The 17,499-nt window shown below is 41.0% G+C and overlaps 1 protein-coding gene across 1 annotated transcript in view; it reads right to left on the bottom strand.

The window, feature by feature from the left end:
* Prkd3 (protein kinase D3) overlaps positions 1 to 17,499 on the bottom strand; it is a 67,182-nt gene that overhangs the window by 13,023 nt on the left and 36,660 nt on the right. Inside the window, exons 5-11 of the mRNA XM_032908881.1 lie at positions 13,812 to 14,004; positions 13,187 to 13,264; positions 10,800 to 10,983; positions 9,746 to 9,869; positions 6,262 to 6,339; positions 4,464 to 4,740; positions 922 to 974 (exon numbers count right to left, since the gene is read on the bottom strand). Coding sequence (XP_032764772.1) covers positions 922 to 974; positions 4,464 to 4,740; positions 6,262 to 6,339; positions 9,746 to 9,869; positions 10,800 to 10,983; positions 13,187 to 13,264; positions 13,812 to 14,004 — 987 coding nt within the window. The remainder of the gene's footprint in view (positions 1 to 921; positions 975 to 4,463; positions 4,741 to 6,261; positions 6,340 to 9,745; positions 9,870 to 10,799; positions 10,984 to 13,186; positions 13,265 to 13,811; positions 14,005 to 17,499) is intronic.

The following is a 17,499-nucleotide window of genomic DNA, read 5'->3' as shown; positions in this document are numbered from 1 at the left end:
ACAATAAAAATACTTAGGCGAGGGTGACAGCTCAGCTGGTAAAGGTCCTTAGTTTGATTCCAGAACCTCGTAAAACGATGTACGTGGTGCTTCACGCTTCTAATTCCACTGTAGGAGGCGAGATGCTGACCCTGAGAGGTTGCTGGTCACCCAGCCTGGCTAGTGAGTGAGCGCCAAGCTAGAGAGACAACATGTATGCACATGCTCACACTCCACACAGGAAGGACGGCTAAGGCTTCCCTGCTTCTCCAAACGCATGTGCACTTAGACCCACATCCAAAATAAAGACCTAGATTCACGCCGGGGTTGAGCTGACTCTGTGTGGAATTCTAACACAGATCACTCACTGTCTCGGTTACTGTGTGCTGCTCTCAGAACATTCAAACACTGTCTTGTGAAGAAAACGAGTGGGACGGAGAGCAAGGTACCAGGCTCTGCGACTCTGCAGAGTCAGGATCTGATGGACACTGCACTGGGTCCAAGATGGCTCCTGGAACACTAGTAAGAGCCACAAGGAACAGAGGCCAGGGCGGTGGCTGCTTCCCTGTCTTCATAGAAGCTCTAACAAGTGATGATGCTCCCCCCCACTCCTGCGTCACCTCATCAAGCAGGGTTTTCATTGGAGCATGGTGACAGAGTGGTGAGATATGATTAGCTGAGGACTTAGGGGCTTGGGATTGGCTCAGACACTGCATTAAGCTTTTATGCACTGCACAATAAATTCAGATCTGCACCCTGATGCTGCTCTCCAGAGTCTGATTCCTGGGATTCGGGATTCGTCATGTGACTCCATCGGCTCTCACCTATCCTTGGTCCTGTTCCTATACTTGGGGACATAGACTTAATCCTGATAAAATTTTCACATTTATTCCCTTACTTTAATTACCCAGTCTGCACATATGGGCTATAATTATTACTTACTACATTCTCCTGAATCTGACAGTTAGACACGGAGATACTGGTTGCCAGATCTTCTGTAAAATTTAAGAATGAAATATGAGAAAAACACAAAATGGTTAGTATGACTTATTATTTACTGAAAATCCAAAGCTTGTCAAACTTAAAAATACATCGATGTAGATAATATATGCATTACAATGTTATATACAATACTAACCCATCAACAAGAAACTGACTAAATAAAATGACACATCCACACAAATAGTAAACATTTAAAAAACAACAGGGGTTGGGGATTTAGCTCAGTGGTAGAGCGCTTGCCTAGGAAGCGCAAGGCTGTAGGTTCGGAGCCCAGCTCCTAAAAAAACAAAAAAAGAAGAAAAACAAAAAAACAAATCAAAACAAAAAAACAACATAACCTGTGACATGATGTGCTACTTAGGGCAGTTGTCGGCCAGGGCTCAGTGTTAGGGCATCTACCTATTATGTGTGAAGTGTGAGGCCTGGATTCAATTACCAGCTCTGCCAGGAGCAAAAGAAGAAAAAACCAAGTTGTAGTATAGCATAGCAGTGTCTGACTTAAACTAAAAATGCTGCGTCTGGTGAGGGAGTGATGTAGGCTGGGGTGCAAGGACTGTAATACATCTCTGTACTGCTTATATTGTTTTAAAACATAAAAAAGCATGCATCAGGACAGATGGCTTAGTGGTTAAGAACACTGGCCATTCTTTCAGAGGACCTGGTTTGAGTTCTAGCATCCATTGGGTGGCTCACAACCTCCTGTAACTCTGGTCTCAGGGGATTTGATGTCCTTTTCTGGCTTCTGGAGGCATCATTCACATATCTGGTATACAGACATATATGCAGGTACATATACCCCCATGCACATTAAAAAAAAAAGAATTCATTACTTTCATTAAAAAGTTTAAATTAGATAAATTTACACAGTGGTACTGAAATATGCCTTTCATGTATTAGAGTAGGTATAAAAAAATTTATACCTGAAGAGTATATGACCTTATATTTGTAAAAGGAAAAATAAAATGATGTGGTAGTTAGTATGGATTCCCATCCCACTAGTCCTCCCCAGTTAAGACATCTATAGCAGACTGCTGACAGAGGGCAGAGACAGGACTGAGATAGGAGGGACCCTTTATGTATCCCAAGGACTGCCTAAAGTCAGGTGACATATTCCTACAAAGTTCTGATGAGTTGTTGTAGTAAACAAAGAATGTAATAAGAAAAAGGGAAACATAGAGACAAGCAGAACAGCTATTAAAGACCAAACACCTTAAGACAAACCAGAGAAACAAAACGTGATGTTTCCTTCACAACTGCACACATTAAAACACAAGACAGCACTAACATAAGCAAATTCTTCATCATAAATAAGTAACACAGGTTGGGGAATGGCTTAGTGTGCAAAAGCAGTTGGATCTAAGCTTAATCCCCAGCATCTATTTTAAAAGGCCAAGTATGGCCTTCTGCAGCTTTGTATGGTGTGGAGACAGAAGGATTATGAGAGCCAAAGGCTAGCCTGTTTCAGTGCTCTCAATGGAATGAGCAGAGAATAACAGAAAAGGACCTGATACTCCCCTCTGGTCGTCATAGGCACACTCAGGTACATATACACAAATCTACAACACACACACAAATGTACACACCATACACATACACAAATGTACACCATACATGCATGCACACATGCACGCTTGCACAAGAAAACTATTTAAAAATATTAAGTCAATTCAAAAATATTTGAAGTCATCCAAATCTCCTAGTTTTTAGGGACATTGTCTCACTATGTAATCCAGGCTGGCCTGGAATTTCCTATGAAGCTCATGCTGGCCTCAGACTCAAAGACGTCGCCTCCTTCTACCTCCTGGAGTGGAGCACAGCCCGTAAGTAATTTAAACATTTCAGACTGATCGAGAAAAGGCGCACCAGCAAAATTACTGTGCCTGCCAACGCCCACACAGTACAGTGGGTTGTCTCCTAGTTCATTATCTTCTTTTCTCTCAATGGCCTTCTCTAGCTGGACCCATCCAGTTTTAATTTCTCTCGATTTTAGACAAAACAGGAATATCAATTAAGTCTCGGGCACGCTGCCAAGTGCACTGTGTGCGTATTTATTATTCCTCCCACTTTGGATGCGGAATGTTAGAGTCCAAGATCACACAGCAAAGTGAGCGACAGAAGTGTGCGCATTTTCCCTCATCGCCCCTCTTACTCTAGGAATGTGCCTTGGAGACTTTCAACTAAGCCTTTGGAAGTTAAGAATAAAATGTGTGCATACATGTCTCTAATATTTCTGGGGAAAGGGTTCTTAGTTTTGATTAAATGTTAGTTCTGTGTAAACTGCCCAGAACCATCCATCTACCATCCCTCCTCAGGATGTAGCAAAGGACATGATGGTTACCTCCTGCACGTTCTGAATATACCTGTCTCCCCAGCACCGCCGCCTCCTCTTCCTTTCCCTCACCTCTGCCTATCCTACCCTTGACTGCAGTCCTAACTCCAAATCGAGGTTTCTATTGTGAGGCCTCTGCTTTTCCTATCTGTACCTCAGTTTCCACAGTAAAGCATTCCTTGCTACTGCTTAACATTCACATGCTCCTCTCCCTCTAAATCGCTTTATTATTTCTGTTTTGGATTTTAGTTTTAGGCCTAATGTAATGCATGAAACAGATGCATAAAATAATACAAGTAAACTGAGATAAACTGTATTTGGAAGTGGCAGCCCACTTATCTCTATAGAAATATATCTGTCTAATGATGTTTCTCTATAATCCTCTATAAACATAATTCCAGTGAGGTAAGAGTTGTACTATATTTTAATTTTTTCACTATTAAATATTTACTCGATTTAGGTTTAAAGTTTTGTTGGCATAATAATCCCCTCCCCCTTCTTTTCCTGAGACAGGATTTCACTATGACCCTGGCTGACACCATACAGACCAGGCTGGCCTCTAACTCGTAGATCTGCCTGCCCCTGCCTCTTCTGTGCCGAGATTAGAGACATGTACCACCGTGGCCATTTCAGTATTTTTTAAAATTTCTATCTTGACTCATTTAAAAGTAAGATCATTCTGACTTAACAGATTTTATGGGTATAATGTAAACAGAGTACTTTGTTTATGTTAGCCCAGAAAAAAAAAAAAAACCTAATACTAATACCGAATCTCATGAGACTTCATAGATTCTAAGCCGCTAAGTATTGTAACACCGTTCTTTCTGTCTTATGGGCTGGCTTCACTCAACACGAACAATTCCACAGTAGCTACTATTATAGAGCAGCAAAAAAAGATACCCATCTCAGACCAGACAGCAGGCTGGTAGAGGCAGCGTTCGGTAGCTAGCTGTGAATGTACTCGAGTCATGGTATGTATATGTGTATGAACGATATTCAGCATAACTTCATAAAGGTTTTAACTAATGGTATTGGCTAAAGACAAAACTTAAGCATTAACAATGCAGAATGGAAAGCAGGAAAAAGCACAGGCTCATGAGTATATCCACAGATGCCTAAAATAAAGCGAAGCCGCCGAGGTGCTTCCACTTACTGTGGTCCTTCCCCTGGCCTGGAGAAGTGCAAACACTTGCTTGAGGAGTAACGGGCATGAGGGCCTGGCGGATCGCTTTTTCCCAGCTTTGCGCTACATCGAGTCCCACTCCAGTGGCAGCGAGAACAGGGTTATGAGTGCTGTTCCCATTGTTCTCACCAACAAAGTATACCACAGTATCAGTGATGATTTCAAAACAGTGTGGGTTACTGCCTTGTGAAATGCTGGTGAAATCTTGTGGCGAAGATATGCGGAGAATTTCTGAAAGTGGAATTTCCTGTAGTAAAAAAGTTGACTATTGAAAAACTATGAATACATATTTATTTTATTATTTAAAGATGCTAGAAGCAAAGGTAAGCATTTTTATGAATGCTGCCACTAAGACAACACAGTGTACAGCATGTGGAGCAGGCAGCCAAGCACTACGGTATGTCTGTCTTAAACGATTGGATTGTGCAGTCGTGCTAGAGGCAGAGCACGGAGTACTAGACTCAGGGCATGGAGATGTGCAAAGGGCTTGCAAGTACGTGGACCTGTCAGATCCCCAGAGCTGGAAGGTGGCAGGCAGGGACAGATGGATCTCAGTAGGCTCACTGGCTAGCTAGTCTATCGAGAATAGTAAGCTCCAGGCTTATCCTAAAAAGTAAGGTGGAGGGGCTGGAGAGAAGCTCAGTGGTTAAGAGCACTTTACTCTTGCACAGGACTTGGGTCCAGTTCCCAGCATCCATGTGACAGCTCACAACTACCTGTAATTCTAATTCCAGGGAACCCAATACCCTCTTTCTTGCCACTATAGACAACAGACATTCACGTACATTTGGGCAAACTCATACACAGAAAAAAAATTTTATACTTAAAAAAAAACCAAACCAAACCAAACCAAAACAAAACAAAACAAAAGTGGACAATAATAGAGAAAGATATCTGGCATCTGCCTCTGGTCCCGTATATGTACTGTGTGTGCACAGGTACAAGTGCATGTTCACACACACACATACACACGTACGTACACCATGAAACGCTATAGCAGATCTTGGCGATGTTGGCAGAAAAGCATTTAGGAGGTAGTTTGCCTCCACACCCGACACCTGTCAACTCACTGTCAGAAGCACTCTACAGTGCATCTCCAGTGACCACTCTGAGGGCTGGAGAGGTGACACCTGCCGCTCTTCCAAAAGACCCAGGCCCAATCCCTAGCACACCATGGCAGCCCACAACTGTCTGTAATTCCAGTTCCCGGGGATCTGATACCCTCACACAGACACAAATGGACACCAATGTGCATAAAATAAAAATAAGGTTGCTTGAACATTCTTTCTAGTCTATACATGGGTCTAAATTACTTAATGTTTAGTCCAAGTAATAGGCCAAAACCAGACGACTGATTTTTTTGGTGTGTATGTGTATGTGTGTATAAAAATGGAAGTGGAGGGCAGATGCTTCAACAAGGACCTAATGATGACCTCTATAAACTTTTTTTTTTTTAAAAGATTTATTTATTTTAGGTATATGAGTACACTGTACTATCTTCAGACACACCAGAAGAGGGCATCAGATCTCATTACAGATGGTTATGAGCCACCATGTGGTTGCTGGGATTTGAACTCAGGACCTCTGGAAGAATAGTCAGTGCTCTTAACCGCTGAGCCATCTCTCCAGGCCGACCTCTATAAACTTTATTAGGCAATCATAATAAGTACATTCACATATAAATGATGTTAACCATATAAAACTTTACTGAAACCAGAAAATAGAGTATCATGATATTTTAACATTTTATAAAATGCAAAATCCTTACCTTATAATATTTTGATCCAGATTCATTCTGAAACAATGTTAGACATTTGCTGTCAAGTCTCCAATAATGTCTCTTTCTCTATTAAAAACAGAAGTCAGAAAATGTGGTTCAAAAATGTTTCCTTCCAACATACTTACACTTTTCCTCTATCCATTCCTCTATTTTGAGTAGGTTTAAATATAACGACCCCACAGTGACATATCGCATTTCTTACTCTTACCCAAGTGAAGTATGCTGTTAGGGTCCTTTCATACAAATTTATGTATGCACACAGAAATATCTATACATCATTCACATGTACAGATTTATGTAATTTACTTCTATGCTAAGTTTTTGGATGTTGTCAAAAAATAAACACAGAGCTGTTCCCCAAGCATGGTCAGGCAAGGGGTTCTCAGGCCCCAACTATCCCTGCTCGCCCAGATCCTGGTACGTACAGATAAGGCTTTCTGGATGCAGAGCCCCTAGCTCCAGGAGCTGAGAGGCCCAGGCTGCGCTCAAGCTAAGTCGGAGGGTTTTTGTTTGTTTGTTTGTTTTTGGTCACGGACAGCCACATAATTGGTCAATGTGCTGAGAATAAAAGACTTAGGGCTCAGTCCTAAACAGGACACCATCAGGGCTCAGGCAACATCACACAGGAGGCAGAAAGAGCCAGATGGGGAGGGTGCTGTGAAATCCATCTTCAGGGAACAAACTCATATACTCTTAAGTAGCTGTGGTTACCTGCATAAGATCTACACAAAATCAAGCCAGACAAAATCCTGGCATGGTTGGAGTACATGATCTGTAGGTCTCGCCCCTTAAAGTCTTTAAGAGTGGACAGTTGCTTGGGGAGGGAGAATCATTTTTCCTATTTTTTAAGATGTGGCCACTGGTAGGTTTTCGTCTTCCACTGGGTGGCCAGATACTCAGGTATTTATCTGTAGTACTTGCTAACTTAGCGGCTATCACATACAGACACAGAAGACATGAACTGAAAGGGGGATGTGCTAGGGGGACATGGAGAGAAATGGGGTAGATAGGGCATTTCCTGTATACGAATACAAAATTCTCAACAATATAGAAAAAATTAAAAAGATATAAAAAGACTGTTTTGGTAGTGTTAAATAAGACTTGAGCTAATTTATAATTTATATTCTTATCCACTAGGGTGGATATAGTTGCAGGGGTAATTACTTAGACAAGTGGTTCTCAACCTTCCTAACATTGTGACCCTTTACTTCAATTCTTCATGCTGTGGTGACCCCTAATCATAAAATAATTTAGTGGCTTCTTCATAACTAGTTATGAATCATAATGTAAATATCTGTTTTCTGATGCTCTTAGGCGACCTCTGTGAAAGGGTCATTCGACCTCCAAAGGGGCTGTGATCCATAGGTTGAGAAGCATTGACTTAGACCCTTTCTAAACGTTTTGATCTCTCATGTAGCAAAAAACAAACAAGCAAACAAACTGTTATTATCAGTCTAAGTTGAAGTTGATATTTTTTTTTCTTTTTTCTCTTTTTTTCGGAGCTGGGGACCGAACCCAGGGCCTTGCGCTTGCTAGGTAAGCGCTCTACCACTGAGCTAAATCCCCAACCCCGATATTTTTATTATAAACAAAACCACACTTTATGTATAAGAATAATTTTATTTCCTTTTTATGTTATCTCTCTTTTCATATTAATTTGCTTTTTTTTTTATTGTGCTGTGATCTTTTTCATTATCAATTTGCTGGCTTTTTCACATATTCTTTTTTTTTTTTTTTAAAGATTTATATATTTATTTTATGTATGTGAGTACACTGTTGCTGTCCTCAGATACACCAGAAGAGGGCATCAGATCTCATTACAGATGGCTATGAGCCACCATGTGGTTGCTGGGAACTGAACTCAAGACCTCTGGAAGAGAGCAGTCAGTGCTCTTAGCCACTGAGCCATCTCTCCAGCCCTCACATATTCTTGATTTGTTCTTATTTAAAGTATAAGTTGAAATACTTTTTCCAGCTTGTCATTTGCTTGTTTTTGGAGTTGCCAAACACAGCATTTCTTTCATGACATTGGTTCATGGCTCTCCCCTCTCCAACACGGAGTCTTTATAAAATAACTGTTCTAATGTTTCTTCCACTGGTTTAACCTGAAAGCATTTAAACCTTTTGATTCATTTGTTTTGTTACATGTGAAGTGTGTTTATGCTATGGTCATTTTCCCAAATGACTACTTGTTACCTAACAGTATTTATTGACTTATCCATCATGAGACACACTATTGAACCCTCAGATGTGTGTATACTACGTTCCTGCAGAAAGGACATGGACGAAAGCAAATGATCACACACACAGCGGCAACCTGTACTGCGGTCAGCACATAAACTTTACTGAATATATCAAACACTCCATGCTTTAAAATAATTTTATTCTTTGAGTACTTTATAGATGCATATAATGTGTTTTGATAATTTTATCCCCATTCCTCCCCTAACTCTGCCCAGATCTCAATTTTGTGTCCCTCTTTAAAAACTAACTCCAGGCCCAACTGCTGCCATCCATAACCTGCTGGGTGTGGGGCCGTCTGTGCATGGCTGACCCACTAGGAGCCTTAGCCTTAGGAAGATCTGTCCACCCCACCCCCCAAAGCCCTCAGCCGGGAACAGGAGCCTCTGAGCCCTTCCCACTGTAACTGCGACTGGCTTCATTCCGCGCAGATAGCCACAGCAGTCTTGTCATGTCCAGAAGACAGTTTCCCTGTGGTCCTCCCAACTCTGCCTCTCAGTCTTTCTGTCCGTCTTTTGCAATGGCCCCTGTGCCTTGAGGGGCAGAGGTAAGGTACCACAGCAGCGGTCTTTGGGGCTGAGTACTCCGTGGGAGCTACTCTCTGTGCTCTATCAGATGTGAGTTTCTCCGGCAGCTATCCAAGGAGATCTACTGCAGCAATCTAACTTATTATTCTAGAAAGGATTACTAGGAAATATTCAGCAAATGTAAATGGCTACTGATTTACTGACTGCTACTATAAGCCAAGTATTGCCCTAAGTTCTTCTCAGATGCAGTAGATGACTTGGGTGTATGAGGAAGTTACTACTAAGCGGACTTTACAGACAAAGACACTGAAGCATGAAGACCTGGGCTGTGGCGTGCTCACAGTCTCACTAGCAGACTTATGGCCAGCTCTGAAGCCAGGGTGCTCAGCTACTCCACTCTGCCGAGTCTTCCTCTGCTCTGTCCTCTGTAACTCTACAATCCCTGTTTATATACATTAAAGCAACTGTTTCCTACCTTACTAAAGATGACTATTCCCTTGCAATTCTAACTCTGTCATCTTTAGCGTAATTACACTGTGCGTCACTACGCTGGGGTTCCTTTGACCATCATTCTAGCACAGCTTTTACACACCCGGCAGTGTATGTAACATCAGCATATACTTCACTCTTCTCTTAACTTTGGAAGTGCACACAGCAGAAGCCCTCGCCCAGCTTCCTAGCATGCTCACACGCGTGGTACTGACCAGGTTGTCCCTGCTGGTGTAGTGGACCATCCACCCTTCCTTCACCACTGTGCTGCTCTTCCTCTTTGTGTGCTTGATGGACTGGACCACCCTCATCAGTGGGATATTATTGCTTGTGGATGGACTAGAAAATATTTAAAATTTATGATCAATATTTTCAATATCTAGTTTAAAAAAATCACACCTCACCAAGTTTCTAAAACATAACTGAGCTAATATTTTTCAAAGGATTATAAGACAATGACTTAAAAAGAAAATAAATTAGCTCTGTTATACTGATACATAGTGAACTTATCAAACTACTGTAACACTGTAACTAGTCATGCTTGTCAGGATCTTTCTGGAAGGACATGGCCAAGCATGAGAGGGTGGGGTGGGGATGGGGGGTAGGGTGGGGGATGATGGGTGGAGCAGAAGGAATCTTCCAGCCAGATGATTTGGAGCCTGCGAGGTCATTTGGGTTTGCTGTTGAGGGATTTTCTTGCCCTAGGCAGAAAAATAAATTCATAAGGCAAAACAGGTTTACTCAACTTTACATGGCTCAAATTCCAAAATAAGTCGATCATATCAGAGAAAAATACAGTTAAGAGAAATACTTCTAGGTATTAAGAAAATTAAACAGTGTAATAAATAAAATCAGGTTATAAATAGCTGGAGAAAACGTGCAAATATGTGTGTATGCAGGCATCTCAGGATATATTCTTCACTGCTGGATTGCCACTGGTGACCTGTGTGTGTGAAGAACCGGGCTGCTTCAATTAATGGTTTAATATGGGCACCTTGAGGTAGTTGGTCTACAGTGAGATATTTTATCCAGACCCTATTGAAACAAAGTCCTTTTCTTTTTAAGAAAGTAAAGATTGTCTTGCTTTCTATCTTGAGTTGAGAGCAAAGATAATAAAGTTTATTTTAGAAATAATGTGGCACATGCATTAATTATCCATGATTTGGTTAGATTTTAAATTATACTTCAAATTCCATTTACAGAAAGGCCGCCTTTCCTGACTGGAGAGCCCGACCTGCCTTGGCCTTTGGCAGCAGTGTAATGCATTACCTGATTGTCTTAACCGGCTCCTCATCTCGCTCCACATCCAGATCGGCTGCGTCGAGGAAGAACATTTTGTCTTCGGGAGGGGAGGGCTCCTCTGAGTCGTCCAAGCCCCTGCTGCTGTCACTGTGCACATCATTACTGTCAATATCCATCGGCATGTCTGTATCAGTTCCCACGCTGGAAGGCTCTAGGAAAGGTTTAAAAGAATTGCAGCTCAATAGTCATAGAATATAAATGCATCTAAGATCAGTTTTAAAGTTAACTAGAAAAAAAGGTTTAAAACTTGACAAGAATATCCTTGAGATTCAAGGTGAGGAAGTCTTTATTTGTTTCTTACTTTTTTGTATGTGCTGGGGATCAAATCCGGGGCCTTGCAAATTCTAGGCAAGTGCTCTACCACTGAGAAAGTATGTAAAAACATTAGATAAGGGAGTTGTAGTCAGAATATTTAAAGAAATTCTACAATTCACTAATAAAAGACAAGGCATTTACTTAAATACTGATGGGCGCTAAACCCGTGCAGTGGCTTTGGAAGTCTGGCTGGTCTCCAAAACGTAAGTATAGAGTTACCACGTCGGCCGACCTCCTTCTGTACCAGGTATCTACCCAAGTGAAATGAAAACATATGTCCACAGAGAAGTAACACTAAAGTGTGCATAGCAACATTATTCCTAACAACCCCAAAGGCAGGTACAGCACAAAAACCTACTAGATGGTGACTGCACAAATAAAATGCACTTATTTCTCTGTGAGCCATATCATTTGTCCATAAGAACTAAACACTGGCAAAAGCTACACTATATGTGAACTCTGAGAATACTATGCTAATTAAGAAACCAGCCACAAGCCTCATAGTGATTGTCTGACTGTATTTATGCTCAATGCCTAAAATACAAAGACATAAAAGTAGAAAGTTGTCTACTGGTTGCCAGAGGCTATTACAGTGAGAATAGAATGGGAATATGAAGTATATAATTTTCGGGAGAATGAAAATTCCTAAGATTAGATAGAGTAATGGCCATATAGCTTTATGAATATAAGTGAGTAAATTATAAAGCAAGCAAACTATATGTCAGCAAAGCTGCTAAAAATACACCATCAAGGTATTATGATCTATAAATGAAGAAAGGATTAGTATGTCAAATCATCACAAAAATAAAGCATTTGAAGAGGCAATGTGGCGGGGGTGGAGTGGGTACCTAAATAACCAGCAAATACTTGAAAGGTATTCACACTCATGAGTAACCAGAAAATTGCACATTAAAATGAATATACAGTATTTCATATCCATTTATAAAAAGGTAGGAAAGCACAAAAATACAAATGAGTAAGCTATAAAACTAAAGACGACTTTAGGCATATGGAAAAACTAATCGTACTCTACCAATAATGTTAATTATCTTTTATCCAAAACTTGTCTATTAAATCTACCTTCTGAGGTAAAGGTATTCAGAAGTGGGACCTTTGGAAGAGATCGCATTCTGACAGCTCTGCCTTACAATCTGTATTAGTGCCCTAAGAGCTTTTTCACACACTCTAGCATGTTACCACATATCTAAGTGGTGTCTTCCCCGAACTAGGAGGCAAAAGTCTCAGTAAACTCAGAGTCTGTTGGCATCCTGGACTTCTCAGCCTTCAGAACCATGGGTACTAAATTTTTGTTGTTTATAAACTTCCCCACCTATGGTACTTAGTATCAGTTTAAACAGACCCAAGACAACAGACAACTATAAAAAAAAAATACAGAAAATGTTAATTAAATTCTCAAGGAGTTCAATTTTCAATCATTATCCTATTCCTAAAAAATTACTTACATTTACTTTTATCGTCATATAAACTGTTAAGGAAAAATTGTGTTGGAACCTTTCAGCATGTGCTATTCATTCTTTCCTTCCAAAAGTAAGTGTAACTTCACTAGCATTGCTCTACTTAGGAAGAGAGGGATCGATTACTTGAGAGAAGAAGACAAACGAGCCAGACATGGGTTCAAACTCTAGCTCTGTCACTTCTTGGCCTTAATTCTCAGGCAAACTAGTTAATGTATTTGTATCTTAGACATGTATCAGAATCACCTCAGAGGGTTGGTCTTACATTTAAAAGTCAATAAATAAAGAATAAAGATGACAGCCAGATTTTAAAAGTCATCTGGAAGTTGATATGCAGCACCCCTGGATCCTGGGGGCCACAGTAGCAGGATGGCTGAAGGAAGGCCAGAAGGCATTCACTACTCAATGTTGTGTCACTGATCCCTGTATTCTGCTAGTTACTAAGTCAGAAGACAATCTTAAAGAAAGCCAGTAAAATAAAACATGTAAACAACCTTACCCAGATAGTACAGAGTCATGACCTTTTCTGGTCTTTTATTAAAGTTAAAAAAAATATAATTTTACCTCCATTGAAAGTAACCTCGCCGAGGCAGTCTCGTGGTACTTTGGATGCACAGCGTTTGTGGCAGTTGAATTTGCAATCTAAAATATAAACATCCAGCTTATTATTTAAACAGTTAGAATCAGATATGATTACACTTCCTTTACATCACTCAGAAACTGACTTGCTCTGAGAACTCGAGTCTTAGGCAACAGTCTGGTTTTAACTTCTGATGCACCTACTCTGCACCTTAACCTGACCAGAGATAAGCTTCTTCGTCTGTGTGATGAAGTTAACGCCATTTGTACGATACAACGACTCTGGTAGCTCCAGGTCTCCTCCTCTTACTTCATGAATAATCTAATGGCATGCATAGATTTTCTACTTACCAGCATGTGATCTTATACTTAATTAATTTAACTGAGAAATAGTACTATGATTTCTCATATAGTTTTATAGAACACTGTAGATAAAGTTTATTGTGTGTGTTTGTGTGTGTGTGTGTGTGTGTGTGTGTATTTCCCCCTTTCTTTTTAAAGTAACCACAAGAACAATTTTTTTAATAATGTTACTGACACTTAGATATTTTAGACTTGTATTTACTATAAAAATGCACATGAAGTGTACCAGGAACGCAAGCAACCCTACCTTTACACTGCAGTCCTTGGCGAAAGAGGCCTTTGAGCAGCCGTTTGCAGTACTGACATATTGTGGGTCGGCCATAAGAGTGGACAGCAAACGTGTGTGGAACTTTGACCCTGCACATTACCATCTTTTCCATCCAGATCGGACGACCACTCCAGGACGGGATTCTCTTACTTGGCTCTTGGTGAGTATGTGACTAGAACAAGTAATTTCTGTCAGTATAGGTCAATCTTAAAACAAAGTACTGGGAGCAAATCTTAAACACAATTTATTTATCTTGGGGAGGACTTTCGTGATGGGTCCTGGTAGGAGAGGAAGGGCTGACATTGGGTTGCAAAGGGAATAAATAAATTTTTAATGATAATTTAAAAAAGATAGTAGCAATGCAGGCTGCAGACTACTGTATAGAAGTACTCATTTGATGTAACAGTGGGCAATTCACAAGGTTGTTCAACCACTTGGTTATTTCTCTACATTTTCAGAGGGCCACAACATGTACCCTTTAAGAAGAGAAGCTCCTGGACTAAGTCATAGCGGTGGACACAGGGTCAGATAATGAGTATTTGATGACGCAGTACCTGTCCAGCCTTGCCTTCCATTCCCAGGGAAATCCCCAATGGCTTGACAATTTCCACCTCACAGGGCTGGCCTAACGTTTGTTCTGCACTGGGACTTACTGACTTCTCTGCTTAGGTGGGCATTACTGCCAATGGCACTTTCTATAGTTTACTTTACAATGGTGCTCATTTTACCACCACCAAAGGCAGATTTCTCAACCAATTTTGGTTTTTTCAAACTTTTTTCCATTTCTCAACCACTACACACACACACACACACACACACACACACACACACACACACACACACAGAGAGGGAGAGGGGAGGAGAGAGAGAGAGAGAGAGAGAGAGAGAGAGAGAGAGAGAGAGAGGCACTTGTATGAGAGGCACATTTAGCACTTTACAATAAAACTGAAACCTGACAATGACTTCACAGCAGATGCTAATACCCACTGAAAGCTGACCACGCAGTTAATCGCAGGAGAAGCAAAGGACTGGGGAATGCCTGTCACTGCTCACACTGCGTTACTGTAAATAGCCTGGAAAAAGAGTTACTTCACAATTTCCCAACAATACTGGAATACGTTTCTAGAAATTTGAACTAAATGGTTGAAGAAAAAAACCAAAGTAGCATTAGTGATAGTAATAGATCTGAAGCAGTCCCTTGATATTGCAAATATTTTCCAATGTTTTTGGAGGATTTTTTTTCCCTCTAAGCAAAGCTAAAAAATTAAAGAACAATTAAAAATGTCTGTGAAGCTTAAGAGATAAGTAGATTTTTGTAACTACAGCTCTCTCTAAACAAAGGGAATAATCAAACTAAATTATAGGCCAGTTCAGGGCAGCTCATTCCATTTATTGAATACATGTATCCAGTGACTATTATATGCTAAATGCTATGTTATATATCTGGAAGACGATCTAAATATAATCATGTTTTGAGGCAGAAAGGTTGGACACCTCTGCAGATGACTAAAAGGAGTACACTCCAGCCCTTGTCTTCACTGTCAGGGGCAGCACTCTGAGCTTGTTCTCAGTGTGCCAGTCTCCTCTGCAGTTCCTCTCCTCCTGCATCTTCTATTTTTGGTCTGCCTCAAGTTCAAATTATACAAGACACAGTAAAACTGATGTAGCTATTAGACACCCCTGTAAGTAAGACTTTTATTTGCATGGCCGGTTAGTACCTTTGTTCATGTCCTGCTGGTATCTTCAGGGGATTAGGGACATAGTACAGAACATGTGTGCCAGGTACAATTGTCCCTCTGTAGCAGTAGCAGTCATAGGGTTATTTAAATTCTATTCCCATCTAAATATCAAAGTGGACTGAGAATACAACGAGTAGGTTTTCTGCACTGAATCCCTGAAATTCTTAACATTTTCCCTACCTCAGTGTGCCTTGACTGACATCAGTCAGTATGACCCCTGAGTCTCAGTGACTGCCTCTGGCAGTGATGGTGGCAGGAGAGGTATAGCACACTCAATGAGCAACTGAATGGGACCACTGACATCAACACAACAAGAATTGAGTGAAAATCCTAGTCTTCTTTTAAAGTCTTCTAATTGCAAATTAGTATTAGCTTAATTGTTTTTCTGTTTTAATGTGTAGCCAGAAATTTTCTAAAAGTAACTTACTTCCAATTAGCTTAGTTGTAAGCTAATTAATTCCTAACAAAACTTTGCAACATCATTGCCAATTATCAGATAGACTCTCTCTCTCTCTCTCTCTCTCTCTCTCTCTCTCTCTCTCTCTCTCTCTCTCTCTCTCTAAAGGAAAGAAAAGCATCAAAAAACCATCAACTCTGCATATTGTAATCAGCACTGGAGAATCTGTGAGACAAGTTCCTCTACTTTTGTGCACCAGCTCAGACCTGAGCTTTCTTTCTAGTGTCATTCTGTCTCTCAGAAATATACTGAGAGGAATACTCAACCATTTCACCTTCAAACAGTCAGTACTAAGTTGTGGATCCTTAAACCTTATAGCTTTCATTCTAACCAAATTCAATAAAAATTCTGTTCTTTTACCTCCTTACAGTGTCTTTTATGATCATGATAGAAATAGCTTTGTGCACACAGACGAAGGCAACCTCAGAGTTATGTTAATAGGTTCTACTCCCAACATACCTGTTTCCAAGCTCATTTCCTTATTTAGTGAGGCTTTATATCTTGGCATCCAACCAACCATCCATCCATCCATCCATCCATCCATCCATCCATCCATCCATCCATCCATCCACCCACCCACCCACTCATTTTTAGAAACGTATTCCTCGTTTCCTCTAAGAAAACTGGGATGAAGTGTGCCTCTGACGACTGTAATGCAGACCTCTGAGCAACAAGGTAGGCACAAGGAGGCTGAAGAGCTCTTCACTGCCCTTGGTTCAGCGTCAGGGTTGCTTGCACCTTCTAACTGCTCTGGCCTACGCCCCATCCACAGAGGCTGGTCGTCTTCTACCGGGGACACTGCAGGCAGGATACATATGTGGGAAGGAAGTGGGAACACACCTGCTCATGAGCCAGATGAGTGAGATCAACACTAGAGATCAGCAGGGTGCTCACCGTCACACTCAGAACAATAATTCTATTTTTCAGTATATTGAGTATCTAAACAACCTAGTGATGACTTAAAGTGTTCAAGAGATGTGTGTAAATACATTATATGCAGATATCCTGCCAACTTCTAGAAAGGGGTTGACCAGTAATGGATTTCAGTATCTGCTGCAGGCTCTAGAACCAATGCCCTGCGATTACTACAGGGTGGCAGTGCTTCCCTTTCCTCTGCCCTCTGCCTTCCCTAGGCCAGGAACGACCAACTGAGGGTAGCTACCACCAGAGCATCATTCGTGGGTTCTTAAAGCAGTAACTTATCATTCCCTGATAGGTTCCCTCTGTGGTTCAGTGTATGAGACACACCAGTCTCCTCCCAAGGCCTTCCCTATGTCTGTGCACAGCTTCTCCTTCTCGGCCTCCATACACACATTCCTTCTACTCTCTCCCTTGGGTGTTTGCTGTTGTTAACCAGGGTCTCACTGGCCTAGAACTTGCGATCCTTGCTTGAGTATTGGGATTACCTTTCTTTATCTACTTCAAAAGTCTCTTTCAGTGGCTAAGTAGTATATGAACAGGAGAAGTTTTG

This window comes from Rattus rattus, chromosome 7 (assembly GCF_011064425.1).
Source record: "Rattus rattus isolate New Zealand chromosome 7, Rrattus_CSIRO_v1, whole genome shotgun sequence".
In the NCBI taxonomy this organism is placed as follows: Eukaryota; Metazoa; Chordata; class Mammalia; order Rodentia; family Muridae; genus Rattus; species Rattus rattus.
This window is presented reverse-complemented; position numbering and strand designations above follow the sequence as displayed.